The sequence below is a fragment of the Squalius cephalus genome, assembly GCF_949319135.1.
Source record: "Squalius cephalus genome assembly, chromosome: 12".
In the NCBI taxonomy this organism is placed as follows: Eukaryota; Metazoa; Chordata; class Actinopteri; order Cypriniformes; family Leuciscidae; genus Squalius; species Squalius cephalus.
In genome coordinates, this window is record NC_137133.1 from 2,001,827 (window position 1) to 2,019,234 (window position 17,408).

The window sequence follows — 17,408 nt, forward strand, 5'->3', positions numbered from 1 at the left end:
GGATAGTTACTCACCCTGTCTCCATCCACCTCACATCCTCATCTGCTCGTTCATTTGGTGAAGAGGGTGTTTCTTCATGCAGCTGTTCCGGGTGGCCTTTAGTCTGAACCTACACCTCTGCAAAATGTCAAGCAAAAATAAAATCCAGATATTCCTGCTTGTATGTATTCCTGTCGAAACAAAGCAACAGATTGAACATACACTAATAATCATTTGCCTTACAAATCATCTTTCTTTCACAGCTCCACATTGCATTTCATGACATGGCAAAGTAAAACCATGACAAGAGAATTTTTTTTTTTTCTTCAGTTCAGATACAGTAAATCTATATCTTTATGATCTGTTCTGTATTTGCTTGCTCAAATGCAACCTAAAAAAACCCACATTGACCTAAAAAAAAAAAATTATCAGTATTTTGTCTTGTTTTACACTGGAAAAATCTAATCATACTTAAACCGAGAAAAAAACTGTTCGAGAAGCAAAGTGGCATACTGTTTTCAGATCAGTTTTTGACATGATTTGTTCATCCTGATGTTCGTGATGAATATTGTTCATTCAGCCATTAAACCTTTTCTTTAGATTTCCATTCATTTTAGAATAAATGTCACATATTTCTGCGATTATTTTCTTGATCTAGGAAGATATGTTAATATTTTAAGCCTTTAAATCTACTTGAAGATAAAATTGAAAATGATTTGACATTAATCTTAAGTTTACTGCACTGTAACAAGTTAAATATCACATTTTCTCTGTCATAAGACCCCTATGTTCAGATATTAACTGGAAAACAAGACAAAAGTGCTGGTTAAGAAAATCATTTTTCGTAATTTTATTGTTATGTTAGTCAAATGCTCTTTTTTACTAATAATCATGTTTCATAAAATGTAGAATTAAAATAATACATTTAGACATAAATGGCTAAACTAATTCTGTGACAGTAAAACTGTCAGGAAGTTTGAACAATTCGAACAGACATGGTTTTATTTCTCTGAATCACATCCACTAATTTGAAAGTATTCCTCAAAGTTGTCCTTTACCACAGAACTAAAGCTTTCCCATTGGATCATCCCCGTTTTCTCTCTCCTGTGTTCTGTATATTCCTCATGTGACTGCTTTGGCTGGGTGAAGGGTGGGATGATGCGGTTTCCCAGAGCAGTAGATCTTCATTGATTCTCTCTTTCATTGGGTTATCAGGAAGCTGGCCAAGAAGCGCAAGGATGCCATCGGGAACACCCGTCAGGAGATGACACACATGGTGAACTCCATGGATCGCAGTTATGCTGACCAGAGCACTCTGCACGCGGAGGAGCCCGTGTCCGTCACCTTCATGGACTCGCACAACTTCAGCAACCGCTGTGAGTACTCCAGCCCTCCACAACAGCACAGAGGATTACTCCGGAACAGGAGTTTACACTTATATATGAGGTCTGACACATCAGAACGATGAAGAGAGTGGGGCGACACAGATGATGTGTGTTTATCAGGCGCTAGTGTGTGTAATGAGAACATTTTAGTAGTCTAGATTGTGTACCTCTCTCTATGGAAGCTTGTTTCCGCCACAGAATAAAAAATAAAAAAGGTAATTGCGACTTTTTATCTCACAATTCTGACTTTCTTTCTCACAATTGCGTTTACATCATCTGCGTTTACATCTGTGTGTTATAGTCAGAATTGCATGATATAAAGTCACAATTATGAGTTATGAAGTCAGAATTGCGTGATATAAAGTCACAATTATGAGTTATGAAGTCAGAATTGCATGATATAAAGTCACAATTATGAGTTATGAAGTCAGAATTGCATGATATAAAGTCGCAATTATGTTTCATAAAGTCAGAATTGTGTGATATATAGTCGAAATTATGTTATAAAGTCAGAATTGCGTGATATAAAGTCGCAATTATGTGTTATAAAGTCAGAATTGCGTGATATAAAGTCGCAATTATGTGTTATAAAGTCAGAATTGCGTGATATAAAGTCGCAATTATGTGTTATAAAGTCAGAATTACGTGATATAAAGTCGCAATTATGTGTTATAAAGTCAGAATTGAGTGTTATAAAGTCGCAATTGCGAGAAAAAAGTCAGAATTGCAAGTTTATTTCTCTCAGTTCTGACTTTATAACACACAATTGCGATTTTATATCATGCAATTCTGACTTTATATCACGCAATTCTGAGAAATAAAGTCAGAATTGCGAGATGTAAACTCGCAATTATGAGATAAAAAGTCACAAATATCTTTTAAAATGTTTTATTCTGTGGCGGAAACAAGCTTCCCTATCTCTCTCGCCCAGCCCAACGCAAGAGCATTTAATGCCATTCCTGCACCCACTGCTCTGCATTTCACTAAGGTTTTTAAAGCGTCCTGGTTCAGGTATTAGTAATGACTGGATATTGCGTGACCGTGCACAATGCACCCACGTTTAACATGCACTTCTGTTGAATCGTGAGTAAAAACTCAAGCAGTGAGGCGTGTGATTTCAGTTTCTGAACTTGATTTTGTTTGATTTACGATAACTCTGCATGTTTCTCTGCAGTGCCTAATGACCCTCTCGTGCCGACAGCTGTATTAGGTGAGGACTGAATGTATCGTGTGCTCATGTCTGTGACTGGATCACTGGAGTATTCAGTTCAACCTGTCGTATGGCTCAAAGACAACATGAAATCAAGTCGACCCCGTGTACTTGCCTTGAACATGGCACTTACAGCTCTTATTGTGCACACTTAAATTAGTGCACACTTTAGTTAAGGGGAAAAAACATCATATTTTGTCAAGATTTGTTAACTTCTGAAATGACCTTTCTGTCAGCGTAACTAAAGAGACATTAATATTAACCAACAATATAATTGGGCAATCCAGTCAAATCACAGTGAATAAAGTCAAACCCTGTCCTACATTAGTGTCCTCTGAACATCGCGCTATTGAAGTGAAATGTAATTTCATGTTGTCTTTAATTGGTCCATATTTCCGATTAGTTAAATACTTCAAGTCATGAGGTAAACTTGATTCAGCTTGTGTTTGAATTGAGCTGAGTACTCCTGCTGCACATAAAGACCTTCATTACCCAGCATGCATCACTCATGTACTGTAGCCCCTCACCATGATCCTGTTGTGTTACGTAGAACTGGGTTTCTCAATCATTTCCACGGGCAGCGCTGTGTCACACACTAAACCCATGTGCCCCGTTCAGTCAATGGACTCTACTACTAACAAGTCACATCACAAGTGTTAAACGCCACCCGACATCTGCAGCGCAGGAGCCTGTAGGAACAGACTGAGATCCACTGTGTTGGAGCAATCCCAGAATCGTACAAATGTCTCTTGAGACGACTGTGTTGCAGTGAAAGTCATCAGTCACCTAAAGGATGACGATGTGCGCACACACACACACACACACACGTTTGCTAAATGAGGGCTTACCATAGATTGTGATTGTTTTTATATAAAGCTAGTTATAATTACTACAGATGAACCCAAATGCTACCCCTAAAATAAGACTTATTATTGTTTTAAAATGAATATTTTATGAGAGCCAATGCCAGTTCATTTTTAACTCCAGTTCCAATGGTTGGTTTTGCCAGATTTAGTTTAGTTTCACTAAAGTAAGCCCACACACCGTATGATCTGATGGGTCACAGACAGCAGGAAACCAACATTAAATGCTAGAAATATGATGCAACTTACCATGTGATCATGCTTAGCTATGATGACAGAATAAATAAAGCTACATATATTTTTGGGGTGAGCGTCCACACAAACGACAGTGTTTTGACTGCCGAGAGATATTATGAAATCAAACACAAATCAAATTCCTGTTGACTTTTTCATGGCAATCACTTGTGAAAAAGAAGAGCACTTAATGTATTGAATGTGCACTTGTAGTGTACTTAAGAAAATAAAGAAACCGTAGTTGTGGATAATATAACAGTTTCCCTTTAAAGAACATTTTAAATAATTGTGTTTTAATCTTTTGTCGTGTTTTATAGAAGTTCACTTATTTTGATGTCTAACATACTAAAGCACATGTAAAGGACAATTTTAACAAGTGTGTTTTTTGATGTTAAAGTTAAAATATTTAAAAATAAATCTATTTTTTTAAATTTAAGTCTACTATAAATGCTTATCAGTACATTCAGCAGTAGTTTAAGCATATTTCAAAGATAATACAAGTAATTATGAATTTACTGTACATACTAAGATATATTGAAGTGCTACTTCAAAAAAGCACTCTTATTCTCAGCTAAATGCATTTAATATGAATTTAAACTACACTATGGTTTCATTTAATTGTAAATAACATGCAATTACGTGTCCGAAAACAGTTTCACAGCACTTTCAATGCTGGAACGTTTTGCATGTTTTTTACAGTGAAAATTGAAATATTCTATTAAAGTAGTGTTTCCATAAGAAGTACAGTCCTCTTTTAAAAGCATGCTAAAGTGTACTTCTTTTTCACAAGGGATATTAATACATTTCCATTAATAGATTAACATAAATTAGACATTTTAAAGACTAATAGATGTTCAATGTAAATTCTGGAGGCAGTATCAGCTGGGAAACACTCTTCTGTATGTTTAACCTAAGCATCATTATTCATACACACACACACACACACACACACACACACACACACACACACACACACACACTCTCTCTCTCTCTCTCTCTCTCTCTCTCTCTCTCTCTCTCTCTCTCTCTCTCTCTCTCTCTCTCTCTCACACACACACACTCACACCACATGACATGATGAGTATTCCCGGAGCTCGTAGGATGATGCCGAAACTAAACTGACAGCTTACCAGTAAAGCTAACATGAATCCAGTCATCTGGGTTAACAGTGTCAGATGCAAACATAGAGCTAACAGGACAGAACAGGCTAGAAAGACTCTTTCTACAGCAGTGTGATGATGATGAAGATGAAGATTACACGTCCCCTAAGGCCACGGCTCTGGCAGAGACAGTGCTGAGGTGTGAAGGACGACTCTCTGCGTCTCTCTGACGTCTGCGATGAAGAGACCAGCTGATGATCAAAGTCTTCACAAACCTTTAGACTGCAGATGTGGCCAAAAGCTGTGGAGAATCCACACTAAAGTGTGCACTAGTTTGTTACAAACAGGGGTTACTTATAAATCACTTCCTGTGGTTGCGATTCCTGTGAACAGATTCAGTTATATTCAGTTTGTGGTGTAGTTCATATGGAAGCGGCTTCTGCATCTCCTCAAAAACTATAGCCAAAGTGAAATGTGACGTGATTGAAGAATATCCTCAGTGTGATGTCGAGAGTGGCTTTGTTTGTGCCCCCCCCCCCCCCTCCCGTCTTAGTGTCCTGTGTACATGTTAGTGTACATGTTCAGTCCATATATCACCCCATCAGCTGTACTGCAGACCCGTGTGTTTGAGCTGACGCTGAACTAAACAACTCTTTTCTCTCCCGCTGCCCCATAAGTGCCTATCACTGGTAAGTGTGTGTGAAGAGACGCCTTTGTCCTGTGCAGAGTGCTCAACTCTGGGATTATATATGCATTTGTGAGGTTTCGCGTGTGTTTGTCGAGTCCTTTGAGCTCAGCATGTGTAAAGGTGCGCATTGAACTAAAGCTTTCCCGATGCCTCCTCAGACGAGAACCACACGGCGGCAGCGGCGGAGAACAGCAGACTGCTGGATATCCCACGCTACCACTGCGAGGGCACGGAGTCGCCCTACCAGACCGGACAGCTCCATCCCGCCATCCGGGTGGCAGACCTGCTGCAGCACATCAACCTGATGAAGACCTCCGACAGCTACGGCTTCAAGGAGGAGTATGAGGTTAGACTGGGAAGCGCTGGGGACGCTGAAACCACAGAGAAACTCATCGCAAAGCTCCAAGCTTATGATGAGAAAACAGTGCGTCGGAGTGTGAGAGTGTGTCCTGTGTGTCTCATCTGCTCAGATAGAGTTCATGGGAAAAGTGAAATAAAGGCCCCGATATACTCACGGCAAAGTTCTTTTTCATTCTTCGCTTACGGGTAAAAAGACGTTGTAAATACCTTTGTAGCGAAACATCCCGACTCCGTTCACTTCGCTGAGAGCGACGTCTAGATCAGTGGTTCTCAGACTATGGGCCCTATCTCGCACCCAGCGCAATTGACTTTGTACACGACGCATGTATCATTCCTATTTTGCACCCGCGCACAGCGGACTTTTCCCTCCACAGACGCACGTCGGTAAATTAGGGAATGAACTTGCGCTCCCGGGGGCGGTTCAGCGAAAAGAGGAGGCGTGTTCCGGAGCAAACGTTCCCTGGTGCTATTTTGCAGGTTTAGAAAACAATTCCGCCACTGACCAGGAGAAACCGAGTCTAAAGTCAGTGGCGCGTTGCTCATGTTATTCAGATGCTATTTTAAGGGCTCATGCTTGGCCATAATCAATGTAGCGTGTGCACAACACACACACACTTTGCTTCTCTCATCTACACATTGACGCAGCAGTTTTCATTTTTGCAAATCATACATTATTACAAGGAAAAATATTACCACACGAGGGAAATCATTGTTGTGTCCATGAAGATGTGAAAAAATAGGCATAATCTAGCTTACACATTTACCCAAATTATCATACGCTTGTTTAACCGAAGCTAATCTGGGTGTGTTTCTCCATCCCCAATGTCACTTCTCTGTGTTTTACGGCCCTGACGGGAACGTCGGTCTCCTCGGCTGTGAACCGCTCCTGGCAAATCCGCCGTTATAATAGCAATCCGCCATGGAACAAGCGCGCCTGCTCTTAAAGGGAATGTGAGATGACGCTCTTTCATGACACAAAACAGCCTCAAACTTACACATTTATTTAAAGTAAAAGAATATTAAATGATAAAATGATGGAACATCAATTCTGTTGGTTGGTGTTTGATTACACAATTTAAGATAAATTCTGTATTTCATAAAATGGAACAAATTGTCATGAAACTGTTTTGATAGTTGAAACTGATACTTTCAGAAATGTTTGGTTTGGAAAAGTGCAACAAAACAAAATGACGATGACGGTGGTGATTGGGGGGGGTTTTTATCTTTTTTTTTTTTCTTTTTTTTTTTTTACCAGGGCCAATAAGCGACGGTTATGCAGAAATGAACAATGCAGAAATTAAGTTTTTAATGTGATTCAAACTTTAAAATAAAAACAATAGGAAATGTCCTTGAACATGGAAAGCCATAGAAATTAAATGAATTTTGGAAGTGAGCCAGGTTGAATTATATTTCCTCTCGAAGATAAATGTTAATTTACACCTCAAAGAGGGAGGAGCCTCAGAGCCACGCCCACCTTTTCCATCATCCAAAACTTTTGGTCTGTTTTTGTTCGAAATGACGTTACACCAGTTCAATTTCACTAGAAGTATGTCAGGGCCTTAAAGATTGTTTTCACACAGGTTTACTGAAACTTCCCCCATCTTCCATATTTCTGATGAATAGATTGTCCCACCCCAAACTATTATAACAACAAAAAAATGACACTTCACCTTTAACAAGAACTTCACCCAAAAATGCCTCCTCCACAGCCTGATACTAACACATGCCTTGCAGTCATTAGCTTGCTGGTTGCAGGCAAACAGTGTCGGCGGTTTCTGAAACCACAATCGTATCAGTTTGAGTTTTTGTGCCAGATGCAGCACAATTTCTGTTTTTGTTTCGCCTGCTGAGACCGCCTGATGTTTCTGTAACTGTTCAGTAATGAAAATTATATGTGTTTCCGTACACATTACTGTGTGGTGCTGATGCTGTCAAACATGATGAGAATTTGAAGTAAATTGGGATATTCCTAGGATTTCCTTCAGCTTCTGTTGGCTGTGTTGTAACTCTTTCTCTGTCTCTCCAGAGCTTCTTTGAGGGCCAGTCTGCTTCATGGGATGCAGCAAAGAAAGAGCAAAATCGAACGAAGAATCGATATGGGAACATCATTGCATGTAAGAGTGTATGATATTCTCACTGAAGATCTGTCTGCATACACTCTTAAAAACAAAGTTTTTCTTTAGGTCCATAGACAGTTTTGTAGTCATTAAAGAATCTTATGAACTTTTGCTCTAGAAAACCAACATTCACTGGTGCTTTAGGGATGAACCTATCAAGAAAGAGTCATATTTCACCGCAGCATCTAAAGAAAAGATTAAGACATTATATTGTGCACAAAGAAAATGAAGCCTGTTTTTAGTAAGATTATTTTCAATTTAACCCCCCCCCATCCCCAATTCTCAATACAATGACCTTTGTTAAAGTAGAGCAGTGCATTTGAGCTACAGAAACTTACAAATATTTTTGGTAGTGCATTTAATTTATGCTTATTTAATAAAAATACATTTAATTTAATTAATTAAAAAAAAAAACTTGCTATGTGTACTGTTGTAGACTAACTGAGACTTGTTACAGCACTTGTGTACTGTTGCCCTCTTGCTGGTCTGATTTCTTCTATTGCTCTCCTCATTTGTAAGTCGCTTTGTCGCTTTGGGTAAAAGCATCTGCTAAATGATTAAATGTAAATGTAAAAAAACTGTTAATTGTGTCTGGACAACATGATGGTATTTTATTACAAACAAATGTAAACATCTGGACGCTTTACAGTAATGAGAAAATGTGCTTAATCGCCATGAAGATAACGTCACCAAGCAAACAATCTTTAAAAAAAAATATCATGTGTATTTCTTCCTATTGGTCTTGAGGTGAAATATGACCAGAACATGTTTTCATGAGGTTCACCCTGCAAGAACTCAAAATGGTTTCACTGAAGAGCCTTTATTTTTAAGAATGCATGTTGAGAAACCTGTTGCGTAGCTCTCAATCCACCACACATACAGAAAGCACCAGCAGTGTTTTTATCCTGACTTTGCTCTGTTTGGCGCTGTAGACGATCATTCTCGAGTGATCCTGCAGCCAATGGAAGACGACCCCTCGTCCGACTACATAAATGCCAACTACATTGATGTAAGTGGCGATGCCGCCTCCTCCTCCATTGGCGAACGTGTGAGAAACGTCTCTCCCTCCCTCGTATGTGAGGTCTTTTATGCATGCCTTTGTCTCAACTATACACAATTTACAGCTTTCTTTTCTTCCTTGTTGGAGGTGCTTGCTGACTCACTGACATTGTTGTGCTCTCTCTCACTCTTGTGCGGTTGATTTGGGGGCGGTAGATTTGGCTGTACAGGGATGTAAGTATCACTGTAGGGCACATTCAAACACCCTCTCTGTGTCACCCATCCATCAGCATGCGCCGCTCCTCTCTCTCTCCCTCTCTCTCTCTCTCGCTCTCTCTCTCCACACGACACACACTGCTGCTTCTCCTCGATGCTCTTACGCTCTGCTCGTGGATGCCATGCATGTTCACATCCCTGGCCTGTGTTTTAGTTAACCCTCATGATTTTGGTGTCGTGTGTTTTCCTGGGGGGGGGGATGATGTCGGGTCTCCCTGCAGTGTGTGTTTGATTCTGTTTGAAATTGTGGTGTGTGTCGAGATTACAAGTGTCGATCTAACTTGAAAAACCTAACTATTAAAAACATCATTTAGTTCAGGGCTTGACATTAACACCCGCCAACCCACCAAATGCGTGTGTATTTCAGCAGTTGTGTGTAACGCCTACTTGCCACTTTGGCGGGTTGAAATTTATATATAATATATGCATTTTTCAATTGTAGTCTTTTTAAAAGAAATAATAAAGTGCAATGAAATGTTGTCAAAAATATCGATTTTTCGATACACGAGACCAGCTGCGCTTTCTATCTCTCTAATCTCTCCGACAGCGAGTTACACACAAACCCGTTTCCCTTTACTCACTCGTTTCACTCGCTCCAGATTAATATTGTTGCTGTTGCAGGGCTTGAATTTCAGCGTGGCATTGCGCATCATTTGACTAATTCCTGCAGATTTTGTGCTAAAACATTTGAATACACACAGAATAATGTCAAAATGCCGGTCTTGGCGAGTATTCACGTAAACACAGTCAGTTGTGTTTTAAGTGAACGTAAACAGTTGAGAAAGAAAACGCATGTGTAACAGTACATTGGATCCGTGCGTCGGGTCTTAAAGTGACAGCAGCCTAATAAACCTTCTGCTGATATTAAAAATATCTATATGGCAGTTTTTCCCCATGGTATTGATGTCAAAACTGTGACCAGTGAAAATGCTGAGAGGCTAGTAACTTTGGAAAACCAGTGAGCAAAAATAGTTCATGTCAATCCCTGGGAGCCCACTGTAAAAAATGAATTAATCTCGGATAACTTGATTGTATTTGTTTGAATATTTTGCTGCCTCCGTCTTTTAAAGTCGTAACTAAATCCTTGTTTTGTGTTTGTCTTGCAGGGATACCAAAGGCCCAGCCATTACATTGCAACTCAAGGTAAATGAGAAATGTGAAAATACTGCTTTCTTGCCAAGAAGAAAAACTGACAGGTGTTTAAATACAACAAGAACTGTACCGTGACAAACTTTTTATTTGAGAAAGTGTGTATGCTCTTAAACCCAAAACCATTTAGTGAATATCCTTCTAACAATCTACTAGAATGGATCTGTGTAACAACAGATGAACAAACTGTCTAAAATGACATCCTCCAGATTACTATGCACTCATGTACCATTGACAATGCAAATCTAATATAACACAAATACATTTTGCATTGTATATCACTTCACATACAGTCATCGGTTCAAAAAACCGCCCACAAAACCTCTCACACTACAACTTTAACATAGTAGGATGTCCTGTTACTTTATCCTCTACAGTAAAAGACCTGGGTGTTATACTAGACTGCAACCTGTCTTTTGAAAATCATATTTCATATGTTACAAGAACAGCCTTTTTCCACCTTAGAAACATTGCTAAGCTACGTAACATGCTATCAGTTTCTGATGCAGAAAAGTTAGTTCATGCATTCATGACCTCGAGACTAGATTACTGTAATGCTTTATTAGCTGGTTGTCCTGTATCCTCAATAAACAAGCTACAGTTAGTCCAAAATGCAGCCGCTAGAGTTCTTACTAGATCAAGAAAATATGATCATATAACACCGATTTTATCATCACTGCATTGGTTACCTATAAAGTTCCGTATTAATTACAAGGTATTGCTACTGACTTATAAAGCCCTGAACGGCTTAGCTCCAGTCTATTTAACGGATCTTCTATCGCCCTATAATCCATCACGCTCTTTAAGATCACTAAATTCGAGGCTTTTGGTCATACCTAGGATATCCAGATCCACCAAAGGAGGGAGAGCATTTTCACATTTAGCTCCAAAACTCTGGAATAGTCTTCCTGATACTGTTCGTTGCTCAGACTCGCTCTCCCAGTTTAAAACTAGATTAAAGACGCATCTCTTCAGCCAGGCATTCATATAATACTTTTAATCTTACAGTTAAATCCGACCTCTAGTTCATAAACGCCAGAGGAGAACTGGCCCCCGACTGAGCCTGGGTTCTCCCAAGGTTTTTTTTCTCCATTAGGTCCTGATGGAGTTTTTCAGTTCCTTGCCACTGTTGCCTTTGGCTTGCTCAGTTGGGGATATTTGGGGATACTTAATTTAATTAATCAATCAACGATACTATTGATCAGCATTACCAAACGTGGACGTTTTCCACTAGAAACAAACATTGATGTATTATTTTAATTTAATATTGTGAAGCTGCTTTGATAAAATATGTATTGTGAAAAGCGCTATATAAATAAACTTGACTTGACTTGACTTGACTATATCGTACAAAGACTTCAAATAGCATGTTTTCAGTGTGCCCAAACGTACATGTGCATTTTAACGAAAGCCTACATTTAAAGAAATAAAGCCAAAGCTTGGTGTCGCCCACAGGCCCGGTCCACGAGACGGTGTATGACTTCTGGAGGATGATCTGGCAGGAGCAGTCGGCCTGTATCGTCATGGTAACCAACCTAGTGGAGGTGGGCCGGGTATGTCACTATACTGCCTGCTGAGGGGCCGTTTGTGTTTCTGTGCTCTGTGATGTGACCTGAAGGCCCCAGCCTGCAAAAACCCTTTTGAAGAGTGAGCCAGGACTAGTAATCGACACCAGATCATATTTCATCTGTGAACATTCAAAGTGAATCTCACTGAGCCTGTCAGTAACAGCTCATAATTCACCCCAAAATCAAAAGAAAGAAAACACTTGTTTTTAACACTTCTCAAAGGGTTGATGCATGTGTATGTACGTATGTATTTTGTATATTTTTGCATGTTGTGGATGCTTTGTTAAATGATATCATCATGCTCAAGTGAGTGCATATGAAATGATGTTAACACTTTTCAGTAAGGTTCATTAGTTAACATGAACTAAGAATGAACAATACTTCTGCAGCAATTGCAGCATATTAGCTAATATTAATTTCAACATTTACTGATACATTATCCAAATCAAATGTTGTATTTTTTAACATTAGTTAATGCAACAATGAACAGCTTTATTTTTTATTAACTAACAGTAACAAAGATGAATAAATACTGTAACAAATGTATTGCTCATTGTTAGTTCATGTTAGTTAATACATTAATGAACCTTATTGTAAAGTGTTACCGAAATGATTTCACAGCAGTCTTTGGCCCGCTTTTAGATTAAGCTTTAGTTCAGTTAGGACATTCAAGTAGCTTTTATAAACGTGCCTTAGAAAAAAACATTATTTTTGTGTTTCTCGAGATAAAACAATGGCACTGACATATTATAAGTAGGGCTGTCAAACGATTAATCGCGATTAATCGCATCCAAAATAAAAGTTTGTGTTTACATAATATATGTGTGTGTATGGAGTATAATTATTTTCTATATATAAAAACACACACATGCATATATATTTAAGAAAAATGTGTTATTTATATATAAAATATTTATAATATAAATATATATACACAGTATATACATGCAAATATTTCTTAAATATATACATGCATGTGTGGGTATTTATATATAGAAAATAATTATACACCATACACACACATATATTATGTAAAAACAAACTTTTATTTTGGATGCGATTAATTGCGATTAATCGTTTGACAGCCCTAATTATAAGATATGCTTTCAGTTAAAACAGCTCACACATGAGTTTTAATCTCGAACTAGGCTTAAGCCTAGTCTGTGAAACTGACTGGTTTATGTAAAAAAAAAATAATGGAGCAGATTATCATAGGACTGAACATCTCCAAGCGGGATTTAAGCTTTAAGATATAAGCAATGAATACACGGGACTGCGGTGAATCAAGATGCTTCTGTATTGCTTTGCATTGATCGATATGGTTACTGTATTTAAGACAGTTCCTATTAAAAGTGTATTAAATGAATGTGCAGCAGGTTGCGTTAGTGCATGTGATTTGCAGACGGTGTGTGTTTCTGTCCTGTCTTCTGCGTTTGATTGGTCTCGTCCTCCTGTAGGTGAAATGCTATAAGTACTGGCCAGATGATGCTGAAGTTTACGGAGATTTCAAAGTGACATTCGTGGAGGTGGAGCCGCTTGCAGAATACGTTGTCAGGACTTTTACTCTGGAGAGGGTGAGACGATGTTTAAACCTTCAGTCTTAGATGGCGAGTGATACTGATATTCTGGGGCTCTGGAGGAAATATGTTTATACAGCAGCGCCACTAAGTATGTGGACACTTTTGAGTTCATTAGATTAAATGTGTGTGTCTGTTTGTGTCAAATGCTGCTGGATCTTGTCTCTTCACTAACGCCACTTTTCTACATCATGTCTGAAGTCTGGATGTGTTTGAATCAGCTGGTGATTTGTAGAGGATGTGTGAACTAGAGCTTAGATCGGGCCCAACAAATCAAGCCCGACCCTACCCGAGCCCGAGCACGTTGTGTCCGAGCCCGGCCCGGCCCGACACATTCACTGTAATTATGAGCCCGAGCCCGATTTAAACCCGACCATTTTTAATATGTGGGCCGTTATACCCAGGGGCGGCGCCAGAATATTTTTTAACGCAGGTGCTGCTGTGCTAGATCATTTAAGCTACAGGGGGAGCTGCGCAGTTATATATATTATATAAATACTATTAATAAATGAGCAAAAATTGCCCACTCAATATTAAATATTCAGTTATTTTAATTATCACAATTAAAGTTTTAATTTTATTAAATTGAACAAGCACAACATTCAGCATTCAATCAAATATTCTTAAAGATTAATAATGTTACTACAACATATTGTTATTTCAACATAATATGTGTGTGAGCAACAAGCGAGATTTGTAAATTCGGTGACAGCGTGTGTTACAAGTTTCAAATGGTGTAAGTGACCGCGACGCGCCGGCGACTGCATGTCATGATTATATTGTCTGCTATAGGCCTATTGCTTTTTATGTATTAAATCCAGGCAATTGGAATGTATTAAAATTAAGATACAATTTATACAAAACGAAATTCGCTTTAAAGAAAAGCTTTCTTCAAAACGAAACTTAACAAACTTGAAACTAAATGTGCTTATTTAATGGCTAAAACACATAGGCTAGCCTACTACAGACTCTCTTTTTGTACAAATTGCAGCACATTCATTTAATTCTGAATTTTGCACATGTAAAGGAAAGGCATTTGTTTGTGCATAGTAAAACATATCTGTAACATTTATCAAGTTCATGTGCGTGCATTTATTAATTATCTTATGAATAATGCGACAAGGAAGAAGCATGTAAACTGCATTGTTTGTTTATTCAGAAATAATTGAATGGATCGGAAAAGTAACAAAAGAGGACATTGAGGCCTGAGGCTGACTACTATCATAATTTCTGCCATGGCAAGACTGCTTCATGTGTCTGTTCATCGTCGAAGTCCCCGTTTTTTTGCTGTCATAGGCGAGCAGCGTGCCGCATTTAATGTTTAAAATGTTTCCATACCTCCGATTTTCCTCCAAACTTGCTCAAAGTTAATTCTCCTGTTTTAATTTTTTTCTTTGCTTCTTCAAGCTCCATGTTGCACTTAAGCAGCAGAATAGTAGCCTACAGCACGCACAGCAGGTGTGATGCGTCACGCGTGCGAGACTGCGAGTGAGAGTGGACGAGACGCTGCGCATGACACATAACGTGCTTTATCAAGGGCCCGACCCGACCCGGCCCGAGGACAGTGGCGGGAAATATCGGCCCGACTCGGGTCGGGTCGAGTCCGGGCTCGGGCTCGGGCAGAGAATCTAAGCTCTAGTGTGAACTCAGCTCTCCTCTTAAGTTCACACAGGTGTAGAGAATCACATAAAAGTGGCCATGAAATGTGAACAATTCATAAATAAAATTGTGCCTCTTAATGTTTAATCAGACTGTCATAACTGTATCTTCTAGTAAACGACAGTCTTCTCTCTGGTGACAGACTTCTTCTCCAATCATTTAGTCCTGTTAACCCTCTGGTGCTATTCGGTCATGTTTGACCAAAACATTTTTTTTTTTTACTTCATTGCAATGGTACAACACTTGGTGAATGTTTTGGCACTAGCTGTGTGAACACAAAAATAATGGGCATGATTCGAAAAGGTTAAATAGTCCTGAAAAAAACAGTCACGCTAAAAAATGAGCGCATTGGAAATGAATGGGAGACGAATTTCATCTAGCGGAATCATTTGTTACTGCGCCCAAACAAATTATTACTTGAAAGCTCATTTTTCCAGAAACCTCAAATTTGGAGCACAGCTTGATTAGATTTATGGCTTTGATTTTCTCACAGTTTTAGAGTAAAACGTGTAAAAATTGAATGGTATTTTGAATGGTAAATGTTTTTTGTTTTTTTTTTCACATAACAATAAATAAATATATTTTTTATAACTTTAAGTTCCCTTTTTTTGAACTATTTTCACTCCAGCAATAATCTACCAAGTGTCGTCTTCGAAAACAGACCAAACTAAAGTCTGTGCTCTTAAGCATTAAAGATTTATGACCGTTTAAGTTGAAAAATGTCATTTTCAGGTCTATGCTCAAAAAGTGAATGAATGGATTATAACTACTGGATAAATCCCATAAAAATACAAAATTTGAAATACTAAAATATAGTACAATCATTTAATTGATATAAAAAAAAATTTGACCAGAGGGTTAAACTGCATTGAGTGCCACGCCCACTCCTCGAACCAAGTCGCTGCCCTACAATTTGTATTTTTTGATAATCCATTACGCTTGGATGTACGTCACAATACGGAAGAAAAGATCTGTCTCTCCTTGCATTTCAGCGCAACTTTAGCAACACGATCCTATAATATCCTGTTGTTACAGCAGAAAGGCTTTAGACACTTGCCTCTATATATTGTCATTAGTGTGACTGAAGTGTCCAGATATTTTTGGGGCCAGTGGAATTGCTGAATGACGATAAATTGACTCGAAATATTTGAATATATTTTTTTCACTGTTTTTCCCTTAATTTCACAGAGGGGTTTTAATGAGGTGCGAGAAGTGAAGCAGTTTCATTTCACCGGCTGGCCCGATCATGGCGTCCCGTACCACGCCACAGGCCTGCTGTCATTCATCCGACGGGTCAAGATGTCCAACCCTCCCACCGCTGGGCCCATCGTGGTCCACTGCAGGTACTGCCACAGACAGACCTGGAGCTCACGTGAACATGCGTGCTAAACATCAGCGGCTCACGGTCGTTCGCTCTAAATGACAGTGGTGTGTGAATAGAAGCTAAATTTAAAAAAAATGGGCTTGGAAAGCCATAGCTTGTGTGAAATGTGTTCTGTCAAATTTACCAGCTTTAACAGCTTTCATGTGTAAAAGTGGCTAATCAAATCATATTTTAATGCACAATACAGCATCAGAAGAGACTGATCCACAGTTTGACGTTTTCTATCCTCTTCTATGCATGGCTGTACTTGTCGGCTCGTCTCTCTGCTGGGATGTAGAACCAGACCTGTGTTGTAGAGGAGAATGCATTGTCATTGGTTAATGACATCATTTCCTGTTCGCACCACAGCCCATCAGCATATGCGAGGGGTGTTGTGGTCGGTTCTGTCTCTTTGCCCCACTCACACGTTCATCTACCAGCGTCCACATCTGACACTGTTGGCCAGAGTCACAGCAGCTCTGATCACTCTTTCTGCCAGAAGTGATAAATGGGCCCAAAGCCATTTTACCATTTTGCATTACCACGCTGCCTGCCGTTCTTGCCCCAAGAACAGGATGTGGTCTCATCTGCATTGCTGCGTGCAAAAAAACAAAACAAAAAACAATCCCATGATGCAGCTTTCTTTTCCTTTCAACTTGTTAGCAGTCTTTGATTGTTACCGTCTTTGTTCTCATGGCATTATGTTGATATTCAGTCAGACGGCAAAAGTCTGAACGGTTTCAAACACAGATCATCCAGAGTTAATACAGTAAAGATGGGTCAGGAGGGTTGATTAGTCACCAGACAACAAGTAGTTGAATAGTTGAGGTTGACTGACTCATCTAGATTGTTTTAACAGCAGTGCTGTATTAGAGCAGTGC

The 17,408-nt window shown here is 39.1% G+C and overlaps 1 protein-coding gene across 34 annotated transcripts in view; it reads left to right on the forward strand.

Moving 5' to 3' along the window:
* Window positions 1–17,408, forward strand: part of ptprk (protein tyrosine phosphatase receptor type K) — a 195,083-nt gene that overhangs the window by 164,361 nt on the left and 13,314 nt on the right. For 4 of the 34 annotated variants that reach the window (XM_079887444.1, XM_079887445.1, XM_079887475.1 and 1 more), the window contains 11 exons: window positions 1,195–1,355; window positions 2,539–2,574; window positions 5,449–5,460; window positions 5,618–5,805; window positions 7,846–7,933; window positions 8,869–9,017; window positions 9,152–9,169; window positions 10,318–10,354; window positions 11,816–11,913; window positions 13,386–13,502; window positions 16,353–16,507. In XM_079887444.1, the coding sequence (XP_079743570.1) occupies window positions 1,195–1,355; window positions 2,539–2,574; window positions 5,449–5,460; window positions 5,618–5,805; window positions 7,846–7,933; window positions 8,869–9,017; window positions 9,152–9,169; window positions 10,318–10,354; window positions 11,816–11,913; window positions 13,386–13,502; window positions 16,353–16,507 (1,059 nt within the window). The remainder of the gene's footprint in view (window positions 1–1,194; window positions 1,356–2,538; window positions 2,575–5,448; window positions 5,461–5,617; window positions 5,806–7,845; window positions 7,934–8,868; window positions 9,018–9,151; window positions 9,170–10,317; window positions 10,355–11,815; window positions 11,914–13,385; window positions 13,503–16,352; window positions 16,508–17,408) is intronic. The other 30 variants (XM_079887458.1, XM_079887462.1, XM_079887461.1 and 27 more) reach the window with 14 other exon arrangements.